This window comes from Lytechinus pictus, chromosome 2 (assembly GCF_037042905.1).
Source record: "Lytechinus pictus isolate F3 Inbred chromosome 2, Lp3.0, whole genome shotgun sequence".
Lineage (NCBI taxonomy): Eukaryota > Metazoa > Echinodermata > Echinoidea > Temnopleuroida > Toxopneustidae > Lytechinus > Lytechinus pictus.
Window position 1 is genome coordinate 36,784,537 of NC_087246.1, and position 24,804 is coordinate 36,809,340.

Consider the following 24,804-nt stretch of genomic DNA (forward strand, 5'->3'; position numbering starts at 1 on the left):
ATATGAACTTGTTTATCATTGAAAAATCAAAAGCAATGTAGTTTAATAAATATCTGTGGTTTGATAATGATCTTAACCCCCCCCAAAAAAAAAAAGATGCATAAGAGTAAAAAAAATGAGCTAAGTATAGGAGATATGTAAATAATAACAAATCACAATCATCTTTAAAGTTTTAAATATTTTATGAATTTTTAAATGCAAAAAAAGAAATTCTTCTTTTCTAACATCCAAAGTATTAGAGGGAACACCAATGAAACATGAAAACTGATTATTTATTATATCATCAATAGACACTCTAAAAGTCGTCCTGAAAATATTCCAACTTAAAACGTCAAAATCTTGCCAATACTATCAACTGAAATGGTTCTAAATATTGATTTGATTGTACTGATCACAACATTCCTTTTAAAAAAAACTTCTGATTTACTGTACAAGGGCAATCCCATTCAAAGTAATGCTAAATTACATTTTGAACGCAAATAATTTTGTCTTAATCTAAAAATGTACATCTTACATGTCTTATAGTTTCTGCCCCCCCCCCAAAAAAAAAAAAAAAAAATCATGCATTCTCAATCATTTTCTCTGTTATGCGACATACTTTTTACGTTTGTTTTTTCTTGTTACCAACATATTCTTATTTTACTTCATGAAAGCTGTCTGTTCATCTGGCTCATATTCTTGGGGTTTAATAGTGGGATGTTTGACGCTACATTGTATCTAATCCTCCTTCGAGACAAAGTTAATGACAATTGACCTTCAGTACTGTACTAGTTTATTTTTATACCTCTCAAGTAAGTGGTGTAATGAGCCAAAAACTTTGAGGAGGCCAGATATGGCATAAAGGGCAAGGTATCTGACCAGCTGTGAGCGAGTGATAACTTGGACTTTTAAAATACCCCCCCCAACTTTGTGATAGATTTTGACATGATTTTCAGGAAATGAGACCATATTTCACCCTTATCCCTTTCCTTTTTCTCGATTGTGACAGTTTTGGATGGTCCAAGCCCCCATCTGTATGATGTGTATGCCAGTGTCTCAAATGAATAAATAAGGTTACTACATGTTCACATTTATTTTGTACTTTGTAACATATTGCTGTACACTATGTATATAGTTTGAGTCTCGTTTTATCATCTTTGTCTGTTTGTACTGGGCTGATATAGCTTTGTGGTTATTTTCATGCATATTTTACATTGTATTTTTACAAAGGACCCCAATGAAAACTAGTGTTTCTGCTGACTGGGCTACCCTTTTTAAATATGTGCAATAAATAAATAAATAACATCTGATATAGCGAGTCATTCATCATCAGCTCATAACCCCCCCCCCAAAAAAAATATGGCGGTACAGTGTTTGTACATTTAAATTATGTGTAATGAAGGCATCCGGGAAGGCATCAAAAGCTGATAAAAAGTAATCTTCTCTGTAAGTTATTTAAGTTATTATGTATCAAACTTGGAGTAATGTATTTGTGTGTATTGAAAATTCAGTAACATGCATCCAAAGGAAGTATATTGCTGGTTTAAACACACCGTTTACTGCTATTATCTAAACAGAAATTATTCATGAAATTGGTAGACTCTTACAAAGCAGTATGACGTTATGCAGATTTCATTCATGTTATATTTAGTATATTTCAAGTACAAACATTGTGATTCAATTTATGTTCCCCGAGAGGTAATGGTTAAAACTTTGATCACTGGTGTTTCTGTATCTTTGATGGATGTAAAGATTATATCAAGAAATAATTGCCATGATTTCAAGATGTACTAGCAACTTAAAGGAGAATGAAACCTTTGGAACAAGATAGCTTGTGTGAAAACAGAAAAATCAAAGAAACAGCGAAAAATCAAACAACTAATGAGAAAGTTGTGAGCATTTGAATATTGCGATCACTAATGCTACGGAGATCCTCAAATTGACAATGCGACAAAGATGTGTGATGTCACTTGTGAACAACTCTCCCCATTACTTTAGTATATATTTCACTTAAATTGCCTCTTTTATCACATCTATCAGTATATCATGTGTTCTTTCTAGAGGAGGGCATGTAATACAGATTTTTAAAGGATACTTTATGGGTAAAGAGTTTGTATCACAATAAGAAAAAGCAAAAAGATACATTTTTAGGGTATTTTATAGTCCATCAAAGGGAAAGTTGTTCACATGTGACATCACATATCCTTGTCGCATTGCTAATGGGAGGATCTCCATAGCATTAGTGATTGCAATATTCAAATGCTCATAACTTTCTCATTATTTGTCCGATTTTCTCAAACTTTCTTTGTTCTTATTCTTTGATTTTTCTGTTTCGACACATGCCTACTTGTTCCAAAGGTTTCATTTCCCTTTAATAAAATACTTGTGATTTATGCTTCCTACTCTGTATAGTGTTTCAATTTACATGAAGGACTGGGAGAGAAATGATAAGCAAACATCAACAAAGTACAATAAAAAACTAACTGAATGCTGTACTAAACAGAATAAATTACAAATTTTATTTTCAACACGGCTGTCACATCATTTGAAAATCAACACAATTAGAACACTTAGTAAATCCATCTGTGAAAGAAATTATATTCCGAAACAAAATATGCATACCAATTTCACAATGTATTCCTATCAAGATGCAATTGACAGAAACTTATCTGTAGAGGTACATTTTGATATGGATATGGGATGTAAAATGAACTAGCTTGTTTATCTGAGGATGGCCAAGTCTCCAGGGGGGGGGGGGGTGTTTCACAATGATGTAAGTATGAATTAGAGTCGCACTAAAATGCACAGTTGCATACGGTATAAAAGGCATGCCCGCATTGGTCAGATCATTCCAAGAGGACGTGCACTACTGCGTATTGCATATCATCTATGCGTCGGCATTTAAGTGCAACTATAAGTCATACTTAAATCTTTGTGAAACACCCCCCATATATGAAATCCTTCACTCATACAATGTGAGCGCACCTCTAAAATCAAAGATACATTCCCATGAGCAAAGGTCCAATGATTGCCATGTCATCGTATCAATGAGAAGCGTACTGCGTGCACCTTTAACCAGTTCATCTCATAGGCTATGTACAGGAACCAACAGGCTCCAGTAGGCAATGGGCTAACGTGTATATGGGCCTGTAATAGTGTAGTTACGCACCTGTAATTTAGGATGTTGTCATTTTATCAGCACCACATTGTAAACATGTCATGTGATAAATGTGATAAAGGAACGTAAATCCTACAAGCCGCACATCAGAGAAATTGCGTCTCATAATGTAAGGAAGGCAAGCACTGCTGCCTACTTTTGAGGAATTGCTGCAATGCTTCCTCTATACAATTAGTCCAAACTAATTGAAGGGAGTTGCCACAGCAAAGGAAATAGAAAATCATTCTGTGCGGAGAGTTGAATAGAGGGTTCAAAGTTGTTCAATCAAATGGTGAAGTACACAGCAATACAAACCACTCATTGATCACGCTTGCTTAACAGCAGAACAAAATCAAGTTTGTAAGACAGATGATAAAACCATAAATGATTTCGATTAAAAAAATAAAAATAATAATGCTGGAAAAGTAATTACTCCCCCTTCCCTTTCCCAATAATAGTTCAGAAATTTCTTGGTATGAGCAAATATTTCCTTTAGTATCAAGCATTTCACTCACTTTGGATTTAATGTCAATGGATGAAGTGTTACTGGACAAGACAAGTTCACTTTTATCTTATTTCTACATGTACATGTTACTGTTTCAATTCAAATGACAACATAGACCAGGGCACTGCAACCGTCCCACGTACAAACATTCAGCTAAAAGCAGGTTTGTATAAAAATAGAACACAACAATACAAAATACAAATCCTTGCAGAAATTCATTGGCTTTTTAAATAATTTCTTAAAATTGCAGATGAATATTTACAAAAGGTTATTTGATTCAACTCTCAATTAATCTAGTCAGCCTCTCCAAGGTCCCGTATCATAACATTTGTTATCTTTTAATTTGATTTTTTTTCAGCAGACTACTGGCAAACAAGTATAGTACAACAAAATCTAATAAATTAGCTCTGAGCTTTGAATGCTACAGCTTTTGGGCTTTTTGACAGCAAAATTGATTTTTTTCCCCTCACATTTTGTGTTTAGAAGTTAAGAGTCAAAGAGCTTCAATATTAATACTTGCATTATATTTCCATAAAGGTTTCAAGTCTCGCAACTACAAATACATGAAACTGTTAACCTACAACTAAAATCCAGTCAAATTGGTTTATGTCATTACAACAATGCACTCTGTGGAAGAAATGGTTTGATGAAGTTGGTTAAAATGTCATTATTGAATTGCGTATTTCAAACCTTGCCACTTGAGGTTACTTGGCTTTACAGAATCCCCTTACATAATGATAAAACAGGACTTAAGTACAGAGCAAAAAACAAGATTAAAAACTCTACAGTAACTCCAATTACCTGGATGAATCTAACTTAAGCTTCTGATCTACCTTGGCAGATCTCTTGTTTTGCACATTATTTTGAAGAATGAATGCAATTGATTCTTTTTTATTGAAAGACAAAACTAGGGATGTGGGGAAGGCAAAATTTGAATACATGTAGACTGAAATATATTTGCTGCAGTCCTAAAATTGTAGACATGTGCAGGCAGCTAGAATTCTACTCTAACATGTTTCAAGCAGGGGATAAAAATGACACACAACTCCCTCTGAATGAAATGTGTATTATCTTGACAAAGTGGGGGGGGGGGGGGGGGGAGGGAGGTGGCATAAAAAGTAAACAAAAAGTTTATCCTAAAGCTTCTAAGAAATACCTTAATTTCCATTGGTCACTTTGAGGGAGGGAGGGGCATGGTCACTCTTAAATTTGACACTTAAATACCATAAAAAAGGGATTCTAAACGTTAAAAAAAAATGGTCCAAGATTAAAAAAAAAGGGATCCAATCATAAATATCTATCAAATAAATTGATGTACATGGAAAATCAAGCTTAATTTTGAATAGGAGAGCATGTGCCCCCCAATCAGAACCCAAGTCTGGGAAGGATTAACACAATCACCTTCTAGCTACATATGGCATTCTAGCACTGAATAGGTCATATCAATGCAATAGAAATAACATCAAAGCACATGTATACATGAATTGGTAGGCAAAGAGTGAGTTGTTACAACACAGAAAAGGGCAACATAAGATCATACATGCATAAAGACAAAACTTGCAAAAGGCAGGTGTCAAGGAGAAAAAAAGCTGCCAAGAACATGAATTTTGAAGACATTTGAAGACAATATGAAAAACAAAATATGTGAGAAATCTTCTCAATGTCAAAGGACGTTAGCATGATATATAATCCATTACTGACCTTCAATCTCATACATTAGGTTTCAATTGTGCAAAAATCTAGTACCAAAATGTAAATCAAGGATTTCTATTAGAATTGCATATATCATTCCCTCAGGAAGAACTTCATTAAATGATTAATATTGTTTTGAATAATAAATACTATTTTTTTTAAAATCCTTGTTCACAAAATTCTAAATAATATAAAACAAATCTATACTATGTAAATAAATTAGTCTATGAAAATTTCCAACTTTTTTCAACACAATAACTTAAAAATACAGAACATAATATAAAGTAAAAGCTTCTATCTCACTAAAAAATCCCAACAATACAGATATGTACATGTCCGATATTGATACTGTACCTATAAACATGTATAATACTGAGCTATAAACTTTCAAACTAAGTTGAGAATAAGAGTCCATTCAGGCGAATGAAAATACCTCGGTCACATTTGCTCTACGGCGGCCGTACGGCGAGTCGATAACAGCCGTTTTAACATTCTTTTATATCAGCTACATATAGGTGGTTTGAATAAAAATGAATAAAACGGCTGGTTTCGATTCGCCGTACGGCCGCCGTAGAGCAAATGTGACCGAGGTATTAATAATACCTTGACCACTTAACTAGTGCATGCTATCACAACATATAAATGTACAGGGGGTATTCACAAAGATAAAGTGTGACTAAAGGACTTTCCAAGTTATGTTTTTGTACATGATCCCTATCTGCGCATATTTTAAATTGACGTCACAATAAGTGAACAGGTGAGTAGTCAGCTACAGGTATCAGCTGATTTTTTCCAGTCATCGGCACTCTAATGTTCAGCCAATCTTGATGTGTTATTTTGCGAAGCTAAATAGCTGAAAATAATCTATGGACGAAATTTTTAAACGCCTCTATCTCTTCAGAGTACTTTACTCTGCAGTGACTGCGAAGTATGACGAATATAACCTTGAGTTGTTAAATGGGGTAGTGGTATAGAAATTTCCTTTATGTAGATACAAGCCTTCTGACGCGTTTTTTTTTTTAAAGCACATTTGCTCCAACAAAGTGGTGATAGTTTGAAAACAAGCACATGAACCCCCAATTTTTGATGTTCACACCTCTTTAGTATACCTTTCTATACGACCATGCAAAATTTGGTGAAAATGACATTACATCATAACTGTGGAACATCCTTAAAATAAAAGTTGGTGCATTATACACATGTCACACGTCACTACATTGGTCAGATTCTGCTCATCAATGAGAAAGACAATAAAATATGTGCATTACTTACTCATAAATAATATCAACCTTCCCAGGTCGGATGAAAGTTGCAGAATATGATTTACCGATCATGAAGTTTATTTTGCTTTGTAGCAACCTCCCTCATGAAAAATTTATTTCATCTTAAAAAATGATGTCTAATATAAAGGTGGCATTCACTATGTAAATGATTTCATATACAACCTTCAACAATAATTCAGTTTTTACCGAAAGAAAAATATTTTTTTGCAGGTTATTGTAGCTCTGCATAAATTTGAGTGAAATTGATGTCATATATAAATGCTCATACAAATCAGTATATCGATCTATTAGATATTGGTCAAAAGAATTTTATCATATCAATTGCAAAATTGAACAAACACAATATCCCTTGCATCAAAACACGAGAACGTTTCATAAAAAGACAATTCTAAAACAATTTACTTCAAGTACTATATCAACAGGCCAAAATATATCTCTCAGCTAAATTTTTTTTTCTTCAATATAAAAGACTGAATTATATACAGAGCTTTATAAGTCAATCAAAAAACAGCATTGCATATCACAATCAATTTCAGTAAGTATGAATGTAAGCTGAGGAAATCACTGACGTAAATAAACTTCCAACTATTTTATAAAATAAGACTTGATTCGAAACATTCTGTGCTTGGCAAAAGAGCTTTAAATTCTGATGGTGAAACCAGGGATAAAGTCTATTCCACAGACTAGTAGACAAATTAGGACTAGGATGGTAGATGAAATATGGACCCAAGACTGGCATCTCCTTGAGAGACTATGTACAGGTCAATATAAAGTCTATGGTTCACAGAATGATCTTGAGGAAACAGGTGCTTTGAAATCAATGAAATTCTGATAGAATTGCTTTACCTGATAATCATAATCCATATCTCTACTTCATTTTCATAGTTTATAAAAAACATGCAGTTGCTCAGATGAGTTTTCATCTAACGAAGATTGGATTTTAACTGCTAGTATAGCTCAAGAGAATAAAAATCATGGAGATTTACCACTTATAAACCAGTCACCAGTCATGCATACTTACAAACAACTTCAATATATCCTCTTCACATGATTATATTTAGTTTACTTTGTGTTCTGCAGCTGCTGTGGCTTGTGCAGGGGACCATAAGACAAAGCTTGGCAATCTTATTTTTTTTAACGATTGAATGTACTGAATACAATTTACAATTAATCGTGAGAAATGAAGCATACAATTAATCGCTCACCTTTGTGTTACAGGACCCAGGAAAATATTTCTTACCCTCGAGCCTCGAGTTTTCACAGGACTTTTAATTGGAATATGGAATAATCTGGAATTAAGACCATTTTGCCATGCACACAAGGCGATTTTACAAGAATCAAGACCAATGCAAGAACGGACTGCTATAAGAAGCACCACAAAACAGGAAAGATTTCAATCCAAAAATAATGTCCACCAAACGTGACAAAAAATCCAACTGCAACACACACTTCATGAAATACACAGGAATATTTCATCCTCAAGTATAATCAAACATCTTTGTTACTCAAATAATCTCTTATTTGGACCTCACTTATTAATTGATTATTCAATACAATTCTATATTTTAAAATGATAAAAACTCACACAACCGTCCCCCTTGTTTTAAATACTTGTTGCAATATATTTCTTTAAATGTTTAATACAAACAATTTCTGTAAATATCTTAATAACATAATTTATGAAAAAAATTAAGGTGGTTTTCATATATATTTATCATCTTTTAAAGATAAAAGTATACAATGGTTTATAAAATCTAGATAAATTTGTTGCATACCACAAAACTGTAAACTATTTCCCCTACATTAATTAAAGTATTAATTTAAGTATCAGTGGCACAGTTTATGGTGAGACATTAAATTTTCAAGGGGAAACATTTTATTATAGCAAAAAGAGACATGCTTTAACAAAAGAAAAGATGGTAATAAATAGGACACTAGTATATTAACTCTGAATGATGATTCAAATGTAAAAAGCCAGTGACACTAAGCACATTAAGACACACCATGTAGGTATCTTTGGCATATGTAAAGAATCGGATGGATCGCGACCTTTGGTATGTACGACCTCTGACCTTAGATGACCTTGAAGTGATCAAGAGTAGATAGTGATGACCTCTCGTCCACCACCTCTGACCATGAGCACTCGATCCAAACCTTCTGTTAATACCTCAAGGTATTCCATATCTGGAGGAGGATTGTAGTCAAGGAAACTTGTGGAGATTAACAACAAAATCATTAAGTTATACTATTTATTCAATTTCTTTTTCTCAATCTTAGAGTCCATCTATCCATTTATTCATCCATTTATCCATCCATTATTAACCCATTAGCAATTGAAAACAAAATAAACATTGTCTTTCTTTTCACTGGAAGGTGTTTCATTATTGCTCTTATTTTGGCATTTGTTCTGAAAAATGTGATATATGTATTGGTGTAGCATGTACCTTTCTAAAAGCAGAATCCTGCATGAAATCAAGATTACACACATTTACCAAGAGCACTAAAATGGACGTATGGTTTTGAGCAGTTCAGTGACTATGAGAGAGGACAGTTGGTGCTCTCCCTATTGATCTACATTATCTCCTAGGACCTATAAGAGTGTCAAAACATTTAATATTAAGCTAAAAACTTACCTCTTTAACACATTTTATCAATTATTTTCTGTTACTTGTAATTTTGTTTGCCCCCACCTCACTTGTGCGCCTTGAGCATCTCTTACAAGATGGATATGGCGCCTAACAAATTGCATATATTATTATTAGTATTATTATTAGTATTATTATTATAACACAGAGATTAAAAATGAATCACATGGTTGATTTGTATGCATGCTTGCACATATATGTAATTATCAAAATAATCAAGTATAAAATTGGTTCTATAATAATAATAATAATTGGACTTATATCGCGCCAAATCCACTCTGTAGAGTGCTCAAGGCGCTTTTTAGGAAATCATAAAAGAAATTATGAAGAATTGAAGAGAAATGTTTTGAGGTAATGTTTTCAGGGAGGCTATTCCATAACTTAGAGGATGAGTAAACAAATGATCTTTCACCCCAGGTTTTGGAAACTTTGGGGGTAACAAGGGAATTGGAAAAGGAGGAACGTAAGGATCTTGAAGGGGTATAACTTTTGATCAGTGAAATGAGGTACTGGGGGGATGATCAAACACTACACTTTGTGTTCAGCCAGACACACACGACATGATCCGATACATTGTGATTTTTAAACAAATCGCATATTACATTGAATGTGAAAGTTAAAGGACAAGTCCACCCCAGCAAAAAGTTGATTTGAATAAAAAAAAAAAATCCAACAAGCATAACACTGAAAATTTCATCAAAATTGGATGTAAAATAAAAAAGTTATGACATTTTAAAGTTTCGCTTAATTTCACATAATAGTTATATGCACATCCTGGTCGGTATGCAAATGCGGAGACTGATGACATCATCCACTCACTATTTCTTTTGTATTTTATCATATGAAATATTCTTATTTTCTCCTCATTGTCAAGTGAAATAACAATTAATTTCTCGCTGAACATGTGGAATTACCATTGTTTAATACTATGTGGTTTAGTCAGGTTGGTCCTGATAGTCAAATCTGTAAAAAATGAAATATTGTATAATTCAAACAATAAAAAACAAAAGAAATAGTGAGTGAGGGACATCATCGACTGTCTCATTTGCATGCCACTGAATTTTTAATATCACCATTTTGTGAAAAATAAGCAAAACTTTAAAATGTCATAACTTGATGAAATTTTCAGCGTTATGCTAGTTTTATTTTTCTCTATTTATTCAAATCAACATATTTCTGGGATGGACTTGACCTTTAACAGTAAGTTTTTTTTATTTGAAGTTCAGCATTATACTAGGAATGCTAAAAGCATCGGAGCCAATGATGACGTCATTACGATTTGGAAATTGAAATTGATTTTATTTCTATAGGGAGGCTCAAAGTAGACTGGAATTTTGATCTAATATTCATACCACCATTCAGAAGTGTGACCGTTAAAATTTTGTAGGTGGAATGTTTATTCTATAAATGCTATTAGAATTTTCTTAAAAGTAGGATCACAATGGATCGTGTTGTGTGTGTGGCTTCACAGGGCCCTGTTGTTGTTGTTCACTAAATGTTATGTATCTTTTGATTATTCATCTTAAGGATACAATTCTGTTCTGCATAGGCGTGCTTTGGAGGACCTGGAAGATTTAGAATGACAAGGTGGGCATCGTGGGATTTCTCAACAATCTTCTCATTCAGACGAACAGCTGTGTGCATGCGCCTCACATTTCCTAGTGACCTAAAGAAAAAAATACATTTAAAAAATATATATATATAGTAAACGGGATGGAAGCTTGAATGGATAATTTGTTAAATTCTTATGTTTGCGGGATGTAACTATTGTCAGATGGATAAAGAAGAAGGGGATTAATGTCCTTATTATCAAAGTATCTATGACTGAATAGTGCCTTTCATGAAATGGTTCTATAGTACTGAATTTTATTAAAATCCAAATATAGATATAAATTCTGGATTTTCTTCCATTTCATGATCAAACTACTCAGTGACAGTGTGAAGAAATCGCTCGTTCACTAGCATTCACAGTAGGTTTTGCACGCAAGTGGAGCTTGATGTGGGAGAGCCAATATTTCTCTTTTAAATATGAAGCTCATTTGAATAAATAAAACCAAATATATATTTACGGTTGCAGGTGCATGTTCTTGAACTCATGTTTCTTCTTCTCCGTTGCTGCCGACCCGTTGGCCCCATTAGATTTGGGGTGGGAAGGGGATTCATCGGTGGGCGTGTCGTCAAGTTTAACCAGAGGGGTGTCAACGGCGTCATGCTCATTTTCTTCCTCTTCACCTTCTTCCGTTACTATAGCGATATCGAAGGGGGATTCCGTGGTGTTAAGGTCGAAGGACACTGTCTTATCACTAGATCTCTTGCGTTTGGGAGAGGAGTAGCCACTCGTTGTGGAGTGGTGGTGGTCAAAGATGGCTTGGGCCTGATCAAAGGAAATGAAATATTGGGTCATAACACATGATCAATAATGATCTTAATTAATTTCCTACATAAATGGGCAATAATCACTAATTTTTCTATTCATCACACACTTTTCAGCAGTTGACTGTAAACTGTACAAACATACCTCCATTCTACTCTCCTTCTTGGACAGTTTCATCTGTTTAAGCATCTCATTCCTCTGTTCCATCCTGAGTGTGCGTTCATACGTGTAGGCTGAAATATCGCAGTCGTGCTGTGCATGACATAGATAGAACATTTTGTTAGAAATCTGACATCATAAACATATATATGTCCACTAGTATTTTGAGATGAATTAGCTCGATCAATTTTTCTAAATGGTAGGATGCTTCTTTTCCTTTCGTATTATGAGTGTTTTCATAAGAATTTGACACTATTCAGATTTCACTGTGAGTAGGAAATTAATGACCAGTAATCATTATGTACTGCCACTGGAGATTGCCTTTGGTAATGTCATTATCTCACTTTCTCTGGCCCGACAGTTGCCCGAGGCTTGGCCAGAAAACTTCTCGCTGGTACACCCGAGTTTGCTCTATACTTCAAAAGATGTCTCCGTAAAAGGTATTTCCAATGCTTTTCACCAAGTCTGTGGTCAGCAAGTAATAATTTACTCTTAATGAAAACTAAAATTTACACGTCTTTGAAGTTTTTACAACTTTGCACACTTCATTCATACAGTCTCATTAAATAAATGCTATCAATGATCTTAAGAGTCTCTCCGAAGCTTAGAAATCTAAGTTGATTGGTAGATTTTGTTGTAGAAGTATCGGATATCGGTTTGTAGCATGACACAGGAATGACACATATCAATGACAGAAGCACTCACCAATTCAACTACTTCAATCTCAGCCTCGATTCTAAGATGATACAAGAAAGTCGTAAGATCTTTCTTGATTTGTACGCTATTATCTTCCAATTCTGTAACACACAAAAAGAAGAAACATGATGAATTACATCAAAATTATATCTTTGTCTCATAGCATTCAAGAAGGTGCAAACTCATGATTAAATCCAAGTGTAAAAATATCACAGTACTAGTTTCTAAATGACAGGGGCCAATAACACAAAACTTAGAAAGAGTAGCTAGAGTATGTTATAGTATATTATACAACTCCCAAGAATGTTCTGTTATCTGATGGGTCCAAATCGAATCACATAATATTCAGCGAATTACACTATGGCATCCAAAATGCACTATCCTGCACTCTGACATCATACCAAATGCACTAGTGCGAGGTCTAGAATATTATCTAGAATTTAGATCAAATATAGCATTTGGGGCAACTCAGTAACATGGGGGAGGGGGGTTGTATAAAACAAACAATGCACGCATTCTTGTGCATAGAGGCCCTAAATAATGAACTCAGTGCTCAACTCGCCAAATGGATATATCGCACTTGGTCCTGCGGACCTTGGTGTGGTATATCAATGGGCTCTTTTCACACACCGTTCATTATTTGGCCCTGCATGCACATGCTTACATGCATTATTTGTATATTACACAATTACTGTTTAATGTGCAGCTGTACACCTTAGTGCCTAATCTCTTTCCCTTTATCCTATTTTCTCTCACTATTCCTTTCTTCACTGTGCCGACTTTTTATTTCTAGTTCACTCTCAAACCTTTTTTTTTCCTTGCATGGTGTTTTCCATCCACTCTCATACAGTTGACTAAAGTGATCTTTTTTTTCATTTCACTTGTTCTTCAGTCTCTGTTTTCAGAGTGTACTGATTTTGCTAATTTCTTTCTTTGTTGTATTACAAACACATGTTTATTTATATTTTCTTTCAAAGTTTCATGCGTGTATGTGTAAGTACTGCCAGTGGAGGGCAAATTTATTTTTAAATCTGGATTAATGAAATAAATCTGAATATGTATGGAGGAATGAAACTTATTACAAATTCAATTAAGTCTGTAAATGATTTAGAATGGCCACTTTTACATAAACTGTGCCTTCTATGGCTGACAGAAGTGGCATCCCTATGAATGCCTGAATGGAAGTAATACTTACGTGCTACTGTGAACACCCTCATGCGGCAGTTCTTCCAAACTTTGTGTTGGCGGAGAAGGAAAGGGAGCAACATAAGCATACCACCATCATCTGGTAAGCAGGGGGAAAGTCAAGGTTATTTACAAAATTAAAACACAAAGGGTGGTACTCTGATAGCCATAGTTTTCATTCACCTGGGTGTGTATGGGGTACCAGTTGTCATCTTATTCATCAATTAAAACTATTCTTATCCTGCTGCGAAACTGGTCAAGGTGTGAAATGGAAAGAATAGTAAAATACAAAAAATTATCATGAATTCTCAAATTTGATACATCATAATTGCCATGAATAAAGAAGGACTATCATAAAGCCCAGCATCACATAGAAGTGTAGTTTAAAATTCTAGTTTAGACTAGGGTTAAACCTTGGTTTAATTATCAGCACACTACCCAAACTGTCTTATTAGGAAGTCACTCACCCATCAGGTGGTATAGGGCGCAATATCAATAATATTGTGAGTTTTGGCGAATAAAATGTGGTAGCCATTTAGATGTTTGGAGTCATAGCTGCCAAACTTTTGAGAACAGAAATAAGTAGGAATCTTTACAGAAGCTGCTTACTTTAAAACTGACTTTTTGTTGATGAAAATCATGCACTTCTGGAGATAAAAAATAACACTCAATCTTCCAAAAGTAGGAATAGTTGGCAGCTATGTGGAATGGACACATAATGTATTTCCTTTGTTCAATGGCAAAATGTTGTAAAGACGACTATTTACCATTCTCAAGTTCAATTTGAATGGCTGACAGTGAGCTAGTTCTAGAAATTGTTTATTTATTAAGCCTTTATAAAGCACGATCCTGAAAGATCTTTTATACAGCTAAATAACAAGCATACTATCCCAATGCTCAGATTAGTCTTTGAACATTTTGCCAGCTTCAACACACTGCCTTTAATAATAATTAATCAAACATTTTATAATTTTTGTTGCTGAATAGTCTCTCAAGTCAAAGGATACGGACAATCCACCAGACATCGATGCATCCTGCATCAAGTTTCTCATTGTTGGCCGGGAACAACCGACAATTCTTCACCACTAATAGGGCATTGTGACTGGCAGACACAACTCGAACAGTATCTAAATTAATGCAGAGAAAGCAAAAGAAGATGAACCAATTAATATTAAACATAGTGAGGATAATAGTATGTCAACTTTTTCATAAAGATGTATACAGTTCTAAAATCAATTGGCATTGCGTTTATCTACATTTGCCACTCTCCACCCAGGTGTTTCCTCACACACTTGAGTGTCCGATCAGGGTAGCTAAGGCTGTGGAAATGATACCTTAATCATGTTAAGCACAGCCTGCTGGGAGAACAAATTTCGGAACCGAAGTAGCTACTCTTGGTAAATATGATGTGATTATTACGATATATAAATATGAGGTCATTATCATTAATAATAATAACAATAATATGTCCATTTATACAGCGCTGTTACTACATGTATGTGCATATACTCAACCGGCTTTGATACGTGGTTTCATAGTATCATCCCGGCTGTAGCTGAGCCGCCATATCGGCGCTAAAGCGTCAAGGAATAAATCCTACCGCGTACGCATTCACCTCACCTGGGTGGAGTGCAGCACAATGAAAATAATTCTTAAATTATAATTCAACATAGACGTCATACTATTTGTTGCTCTAGTATTCACAAATCAATTTTGGAGAGAAACCTAACTGGACACGATCAAATTATTCTTGTTATGTGTTTGAAAGAAAGATATTAATGAGGTGGTGCTCTACAAAGCTGATCAAAGATCAGATTCATACTTTTTATCTTTTTGTTCTTCCCAAAACTTTTTACTTGGGTTATTTTCCCTTACCTAAGAACACCTTCCAAGATCTCTCATCTGTGTTATGTCTCCATCCATACGGCCATCCCATCACAACTGTGTTATGCTTCAGACCACCTAAACCACACATCTGAACACTGTGACCAGGAAAAAAAAAAGAAGATACATGTATTATAGGTTAATGGTTATCTGGGGCCAGTTAGAAGATTCACAACTATTGTTAAGTTGTCATTATTGCAACTTCCATGGAAAGCTTGACTGTGACTGGCTGCTGAGCCATGTTACCATGATATTTGCCATAATGGTAAAGTTACAATTGTTGTATAAAGTCTTTATGAAACAGGTCCCAGAAGTTAAAACTTAACTTGGTCAATTCCATTTAAACAAGCCTAACACTAGAAATATAAACATCACAGAAAAAATGTAACATTTTTTTGATGATTTAAGGACGTTCCACAGTAACGTTTGTGCGCATCATGATCTGCGCATATTTTACGTAATGCACAATGATGTCAACATGAGTGAACAGATGATTAATCAGCTATGCATATAGGATACATCAGCTGATTTTCCCCATGATCTGCATTTTAAATGCAGATCCCATGTGTTCTTTTATGGAGCTAATTATATAGCTGAAAATAATCCATGGACCCATTTTTAAAATACCTCTACAATATCAGAATATTTTCCTCTGCAGTGCTGCAAAGTATTACAAATATGACCACGAGTTTGAATTAATGGTAGAGTGGTTTGGAATATTTCCTCACATAGATACAAGGCTTTTTGGTGCATTTTTGGCGTTTAAATAAAACTTATTTGCTCCAACAAAACTGCTGATAGTTTGAACACAAGTACATGAACCCCTATTTTCAAGTACCGTATTCATTCCTCTATAACCTGGCAAACTTTCGTGAAATTGACATGGGCTTTGAAAATGGGTTTTGCAAATATTTTAGATATGTTTTTGTCATCTTTCAAATTATTTTTTAGAATGGAAGGTGCTGCTAGCCTTAAAAGAACAAGAATAGCAATTTTGAACTAAACTGTAAAATCTGATGAAATTTTCATGGAGTTTGACTGAGTAGTGATCTTGTAAGGTCTAAAAATACCCAATTCTTTTGAATGTGCAATTCTCGAGAATTCTCGAGAACTTCCAATTAGGTGAACTTTGAAGCTCAATAGCAAAAAATCAAGCAATTGAACCCACATTATTATTTTTTGTGCATATTTGGAGTATTTAGGTGCTTAAGTAAACCTGAACAAAATTTGGTGAAAATGACATGGATTTCATTTTGACTGTGGGACGTCTGTAACTACTGAATTTATATATAAAACCAGAATATCAGTATTCAAGAAAACAAAATGAGATGGAAAGAGTAGAAACAGTCAGGGGAGGAGAAAATAAACGAAACCAAACATGCGGTATACTTACCATGCAGAAAGTCCTTCAGTCGCATTGTCAGTAACCAAAACAGTACAGAAACCTTTCATTTTCTCTTCATCCATCATCTTCTTCAGTTCCTGTAGAAAATTGTGAAAAAAGGGTTCATCAATATCCTCTCTTTCTTGGGCTTGGTAATTTTTTTTTCTTACAATATTAATTTTCTGATATCACAAACATTTTTGTATCACCTTTTAAAACATGAGGTTTAGAATTCAACAGCTTAATGAAATTATGAACAATGAATAAATCAATAAAAATGAGTAATAGAATTGCATTAAAATCAATACAGGGTCCTCCTATTCATACCACTTTTCTTGACCAGCTTTAATAAGCCCAGCACATACCTTAACAGCAATATGTGACAGCGGTATAATGATCAGCTATGATTTTAAGTGTACTTGGTAATTAATAAAGTTTATATAGTTCAGTAGTGTTTAATAGTTGAATGCATATTTCAGTATTATATTATTATCTCATTATTACATGTATATAAGGTATTTTCAGTTCCAAAATAAATCGCAGACTGGTCATAAGGGACGTGTTGGGCTTCTTCTTATTTTTTTACTGATACTACAGGGTTCTGTTTCACAAAAGTTATTATCAAAATCAAATAACAAATATCAGCAACAAATTCGCTATCAGCAAATCATTTTTTTGGAAAACTGCTATATGAAAACTGAAAATTTTATCAAAACTGAAAGTTTAATAAACTTGTCATCAATAGCAAATACCAAAAATAAAATTCACTCTCAGCAAATCATAATAAAATTTATATGAAAACCAGCCCAAAACCAGCTTTACACATTTTGTCTGTGGAAGCAAATACTGTAAACTGTTTCTTAAAATTTGTTTTGCATCATGCAAAAAAATTCATTTAATTTGGAAGTGCATTGGTGAGGCAATATACCATAGTAGGTTAACAACAAACATGATGATTGCTTGTGCAATATTATGTGCGTGCAGTAAAATATTCATCTTTCAGATTAATTAACAAGACAAATTTTCATTTGCATGGAGAAGACCACCTCCCAAAAGTAAGTTATCATGTAAATTATACAGATCTTGTTTTTCATAATTGAACAAATATTTACAATTGATTTCATGGCTACAATATACAATTAATTATCAAAATCAATCATATGGTCAGTCAGTGTGATGTCTTGAAAGAAACATGTGAACAACATTTTAAAATCAGGTTCAATTAAGTATTATTTTTTACTTTTATTTCACTAATATGCTTTCAAATGGTATAATCTGCCTTTGCGAGTCAAGGCTAAAGTTAAATTTAATGTAACTCTTGCTGTTTTGTTCCTTTTACTGTAACATATCAATGCATTTTACATTACATAAAAGAAAACTCTCCCCCTTTCAAGAAGGAATGGACAAATTACCAAACACATAATTAATTTGATTCAAAAATCATATTAAGAAACTACAATGTATTTAAACAGGAACACATCAAATCTAAATTTTAGTTAATTCCATCTCAAAACAATGTTGAGCAAAGTGAATAAGCCTGTTCACGGTTGTAAACTGCGCACGAGCAGAAAAAGGTCATTGGAGACAACCATGAAGGTGGCTTTTTAAGAGTAATAATTAGAGCCTTCATAATCACTGGTATTTGACAGTAGCCTAAACAATAGTCAAATGTACCAAAGGCAGACAATAAAACAGATTTCCAAACTTTATCCCTGATGTACTATTCTAGTCACCTGGTCTATACAATGCCTTTTGTTCTTAGAATTTGAATACTGTACCGGTATAGCTTACGCAACATCTACATTTGAAAATGATAGTGTTTATCCTAATAAAAAATCACAAAGGTCATTGGAGAAAAGTTGATCATGAGCTAACCGTGAACTGGCTTATATTATAACATCAAAACCACACACACCAAATTTAGTAAAAAGTCATGAAATGAGAATGAAGTGTTTCCTAACGCATGATGCTACACAAATAATACATCAATCATATAGAAGAATGCTGAATTTGTATGAATGATAAATATTCAAATGTAACACAATCGATATTTAGCAACATACAAGAAATGTCAACATAGTTTGTTCATATGAAGGGGGTCGGGGCAAAAACCATACTTTTAGATACCCTGGTATCTACACTTAGAAAGGATAACATTCAAAGCCTTTATAAGTATCACTAGGTACAAACGTATATTTAAAAATTGCAGAAAGAATTTCCGCATTTCACATTTTTTGTTTACTTTATGATCAGCAAGCATTCTTCATGTCAGCATTCATTACATCAATTTGTATGTTTCTACCATGAATACATGAGGTAATTGGTTTTCTCAAATGAAATTGCCCAAATGTCTATTGAACAAATTTCAGACTGCGTAGTTGTATGTATTTTGGTCCTTAAAAGCAAAAATTCACCCATGAGTATCATGATACTCCAAGAACGATACCATAAAAAGTTTGAGTTAATATTAATATTAAACAAAGGTGAAATGAATGATGATGAACAAAATAGTGCAATAAATCATTACGAATTATTAGTTTGTATTTGAAAAGCTTAGTTTTGCTAGCAAACCAAGGTTATGATATATTATGTACATATGAATGCCATTAACATGTTTTTCCGCCAAAAAGGGCAGAAGCAATAGAAAATAGTAGAATATTTTTCCAGCAAGGACAATGTAACTTTGAAATTAGAGGGATGATCCAGTAATAGCTAAATGAATTTCAAGAATTTGATGACCAATCAAATTTGATTTTAGCTGCTGGTGAATCAACCTCAGATGGATGAAACATGGATACAAAGGTTAAACTATGATGATTAATGTGTTGAACAAAAGTGATAACAGGAATTTGATTTGGTATGCCTTTTCATTGAAAATGCATGACAACAGATTCGGGTCCTGCTCAATCAACTTCCATCAATCATTTTTATTTAAAAATAAATAATGATTGGATTGACTTAAGGATGAAAGTATTTTGGGCTGCACAATATCATATACTGCAATTGGGTATTCAGTTCAACTTTAAAATGATGATGAATCAACATATATCCATATCCTCTCTTTTTTTATACTCTTCTTTCTACCTGTTCTTCCACTTATTCTCCCCCAACTACTTGGAAAATCATGGGGAAAAGAGGGCAGTTGTCCCTCTGCCCCTCTCTGTCCCCATCTCTGAAAATGATATAGTGCATCATTAGAAAACCAAACATCATTATTCCTCACATTTCTAGTGTCGCAGTATTTCAATATTATTGGATATCGTGCAGCCCAATAAATTTTGCAGACATGCATTTTTAAGTGTGATAAAGGAAACTAATCACCAGTAGAGAGTTAATGCATCAGGTAATAGCATGGATGTTAAACTAAAACTAAAAGATTTTTTCCAACACAAGTAAAATCTGTTCAATAAAAACTCATCATGCAAATGAAATCTTGGATGGTGGTAATTGTTAAAAGTGAATAGAATTTGAACTTTGTTGAGCCAAAAGTGAAGAATGAAATCGGACCTCACCTCCCTGGCGGCTTGTGCTTCTCCGTACCCAATCTGATTCATGTCAGATTTGTGGGTGTGAGGTTGTTTTGGAAAGGAGACATGGTATTCAATACACATATTTATATAATCTCAACTGTTCTTTGAAGAAATTCAACTTGCCGTTTCACTTGTAAAATATAGAAGAACTCAAATAAAAGTGAATCAATACAAATAAAATGTATTTTACACAAGTAAAATGGAATGAAATACTTTTCAAATATTTTTGTGATTAAGAAAATAATGTCATCCAACTCAATAAAAAGACAGTTGATCATGGAATAAATGTTTATCTGGAGAAGAAATAGAATATTTTAAATTATGAATTTCTTTCCAACATTATAGAAATATCCATTATTTAGCAACAGTTATGTAGTTATTTGCATCGATTTAAATTAGGGCAGAAGAGATTTTGCAGGAAAATCCGAGACAATTTCTATCAGATAGAACATATAAAATACTTTACATATGCAAGTTAAAATCAAAGTAATATTTTGTTTGATTAAATTACAGAACCAAGTTAGAGGTAGACGGATCTGGAAGCAAGGGGTTTCAATATAAACTTAAGGAAGGTTGAATTATAAACAAATGAGAAACGAAAGAGTTATCTATCTAAATGTATTCTAAAGTAGTTCCCATGCATGGTAATTCATGTTAGTAGTATCTTACTGGATGCACAGTGCATAGACAAGAAAACAAATCTCCAAGTCATATACATGTGAGTAGTGAGTAATTGTGAGAAAACCAACCCAGCATGGCAGCAAGCAATAATAGTCTTTAAGCTGCTGGTACATGATTATCATTAGAATACTTTGTCATCCTTCATGATCCTTGTATACAATGTTGTCTGCAACAAAGTCTTTGTTTGCATGGGTGTTGTAGATCACCTCAACTGCGCTCTTCCTAATGTTCAACATTGTATAACTAAAATTCCTCATTCAGATATAATGTGACAAATTTCAGCACCATTTTTCAGTGCTTAAACATGAATGAAACCTTCCCTCACTTATGACAAAACATTTGATTTATGATTCAAGTAAACAAAAAAAAACCAACCTAAATGTCCAAAGTTTTTATTATGATGTAAGTAGTTATCAGCACAAATCCAGCCAATATTTGTATGAGCTAACTTGTTTTAATTTGCACTATTTAATATATTGATTGGTCCCTAGTTCTTGTCACCTTGCAACAAATGAAGTTGCTGGCCTCTGCAACGCTTTTTGGGATGCATCATTTTCCACTGACTCTACAAAAGAATAAACTTTGCCATGCCATATCTGAATGGGCCTTGAATTTTCACTTGTATGCTGTATTGCATATTGTAAAATTAAAATTAATCTACGGTCTTCATATGAAAGAAACTAACCCACTAAGATTTGAAAATTCATACAGTTTCTTCAAAAGAGAAATGTTAACAGGTATATGAGCACAAGAATGATTTTCAAAATATACCACTTGCATGTAAAAAATCACAAGATCATGTTGCATTTAATTCAGCTTCAACAATGAAACTTACCATGTTGCCACTAATACCATTAATGGTAAACTTACTTTTATATGCTGTGACAATCTGCTTATGAAGACAATTCAAGCATGACCCTTTGGAACATACAGTACAGAACAAATATTTCATTCATAAATTCCTTTAGCTTAGGATGCCAAAATATCTATGCAAGAGCGTACTGTGTAAGTCAAAGCTGGACTTGACATCAAGCTCGATAGCGTCGGCTTTGATTAAGGCATTTGCAGATGTTTCCACAACCATGATATATAATTTTTAGTCCTAAACAAGTAAAGCTTTGTATGAGACAGGAATCTTACCTGTTGGGCCGCTTGGGATTCGCCATACTTGGTGCGGAAATCTCCTTCCAAAACAGAACCAACTAGTGTTAAACCCTTGCCTAAGAAAGGGGGGGGGGGAAGCAAAAGGCTCATTTAAAATTAAAAAAAAACACAAATGATTGTAGGGTTTAAGATGTGTGACCAGTTTTGAACTCGAGCACAAATCATATTTTAACTTGATTTTATGACAGAATATTCATTTTTTTAAACACGTTTTAATTGAAACAGCTTTCCTCTAAGCCTGTTCAAAATTTTTGAATTGGTTCAATAATGTCACTGATTATATTTGACTATCATTTGAACTTTTTTATCTTACAATGCTGTATTAACCACTATATCACATTTTATCAACCAACTCTTTAAAAAATCAATTAGCCAGATCAAGTGCCCTCTCCCGGCAATTTTACTATTTCTCTTTGTCATATGAACACAAATTTACAACTTTTTGTGATTGTATTTCAGGAAGCCCTAATGAACACAGTATCCTGAGAAATGATTTCATACCAAATAAAAAAAAATGCACTTTCTTTAAATTATGCAACAAACAAAATACTAGTATCTAAAATTTATCACATTTCAGATGAGCTATTGTCATATTTGTCAATGAATTTGAACTTCAAAAATAAATTAGCTTTACAATTAGCAATAATTTACACACACTTTAATTAGAATTTATCTTGCATAAAAAGTTTGTTTCCTTTTAACCTTAAATATCATCAATGGAATTTCTGGATGAGAATGTGAATGAAAACCAGGGAATATCCGAAAAGGAAATGATGCATATGGAATCTCAATCAATTGTAGCGATGACATATACCGATGCCTATTTAATCTCCCATTTATTCTTATCTTATTATCAGAACCCAACTGTCTACTTGTGAGTGAAGATTTACAGGAGCTATGTTCAGATGGTACTACTACACCTAAAAATACCAAATCAAATAATTAAGTTAAACAAGAAACTTATAAAACACAGCTACATTCTTCAAATTTACTTCATATCCGAAGTGTATTAACACAAATGACTCTGTTTAGAATTTTCAGGATGAGGATGAGATTTGATTTACCTCGAAACAAGTTCAGTTCGTTCATTAAAATGTTATATTCAATTTCTTGTTTTTGTCTACAATGCAAGCTCAAATGACAGAAAGATCAAGTGACTAGACTTGTAAACTATTCTTCTAAAATGCAATCACAAAAGGCTGGTCATAAATGAATTCATTAGGTTGCAATTACCCTTAACTACAACACAGATGACACTTGTGACAACCATATTGCCAACACTTTCAAACTTAAACTAGAGTTTACTAAATATAAACTATTTGACTTTGACAGACTCTTGTGTAAACATATCCTATTCATATACTAGAGACTTTAAAAATAAACTATTTGACTTTGGCAGCCTCTCATGCGAACATATCCTATCTGTAATAAAGATGTGCTATTAAGAGATAAACATTGCAACATGGGAAATAGCAATGGTAACTACTTCCTGCAAGATATTGCCAGTCAAAACAAGAGTTGAAGGTCACCCAGTGGGCCTGTCACTGCAATCAGTAATATAACTTTTAAGCAATTCAGGACATGTGAGTTGATCTTCTGATGATGCCAGAAAGATAAGTATAGCACTAAATCATCAAATGAAAGTTGTGTATTTTATTGATTGTTTCATATCTGATTACTTAAAAAAAAAAAAAAAAACCCTGTCTATTTGGCAAGAAATTCTTTAACAGTGCATTGCATGGGGTGTTTCATAAAGCCATTACACATTTTTTTTTAATGAATGACCAGTATCTTCTTGTGCTAAATGAGATATATTCTTTGTAAAACAAAATGGGACAGAATTTCCTAGAGCCCTGATCAAATAATCACAAAATGACAAATATTTGCATTGAAAAGCTTCTTAATATCGATAATTTACAATTACAAAGACATTATGTCAACTTTATCTGACAAAAATTTTAATGATTGAAAATCTGACTAAGCACAAAAACATGTATAATTCCTTTGTTAACTCATGTGTCACTTTACATACTGCTATAAGAAATACCCAAAGGTGAAGCAAATGGCTATCTGGCAAATATATCTAGTCCTTTAAGAACTTACATACATTAAAATGATGACTTGGCTAAATTTGTAATAAATTTGGTGTCTAAAGCATTTGGCAGACAATTGAGTGTCAAAGAAATAACCCTATTATTTTCATAATTACTAAAAGTGGAGACAACCTCATACATTTTTATCAATCAAGCCATGATTACTCTGGAGTCCATACCTGCTTTAAGTTGACTGGCGAAGGTGAGAAGTCTGCGATGTTTAGGAACAAGGTCATTGTTCAGCTTGCATAGAACCAAAATCTGAGGACTATACAACAACAAAAAATGAAAACAAACGTGAGTTATCATAATGTCGATGGTGGTGACGACATCAACAATACCTACTACTACCATATTTTAAAAAAATAAACCACGGACGTAGATAAACCGCAT

At 33.5% G+C, this 24,804-nt stretch overlaps 1 protein-coding gene across 2 annotated transcripts in view; it reads right to left on the bottom strand.

The window, feature by feature from the left end:
- Positions 1-2,467: 2,467 nt before the first annotated feature.
- LOC129254297 (solute carrier family 12 member 4-like) overlaps positions 2,468-24,804 on the bottom strand; it is a 60,469-nt gene continuing 38,132 nt past the window's right edge. The window contains exons 15-27 of one of the 2 annotated variants that reach the window (XM_064115676.1): positions 24,591-24,679; positions 22,295-22,374; positions 20,456-20,488; positions 16,953-17,041; positions 15,551-15,657; positions 14,683-14,802; positions 13,686-13,775; positions 12,500-12,591; positions 11,780-11,887; positions 11,331-11,635; positions 10,794-10,927; positions 5,937-8,800; positions 2,468-5,766 (exon numbers count right to left, since the gene is read on the bottom strand). In XM_064115676.1, the coding sequence (XP_063971746.1) occupies positions 8,709-8,800; positions 10,794-10,927; positions 11,331-11,635; positions 11,780-11,887; positions 12,500-12,591; positions 13,686-13,775; positions 14,683-14,802; positions 15,551-15,657; positions 16,953-17,041; positions 20,456-20,488; positions 22,295-22,374; positions 24,591-24,679 (1,339 nt within the window). In that variant the 3' untranslated portion in view covers positions 2,468-5,766; positions 5,937-8,708. Of the gene's footprint in view, positions 5,767-5,936; positions 8,801-10,793; positions 10,928-11,330; positions 11,636-11,779; positions 11,888-12,499; positions 12,592-13,685; positions 13,776-14,682; positions 14,803-15,550; positions 15,658-16,952; positions 17,042-20,455; positions 20,489-22,294; positions 22,375-24,590; positions 24,680-24,804 lie in introns of those variants that run through there. The other variant, XM_064115677.1, reaches the window with a different exon arrangement.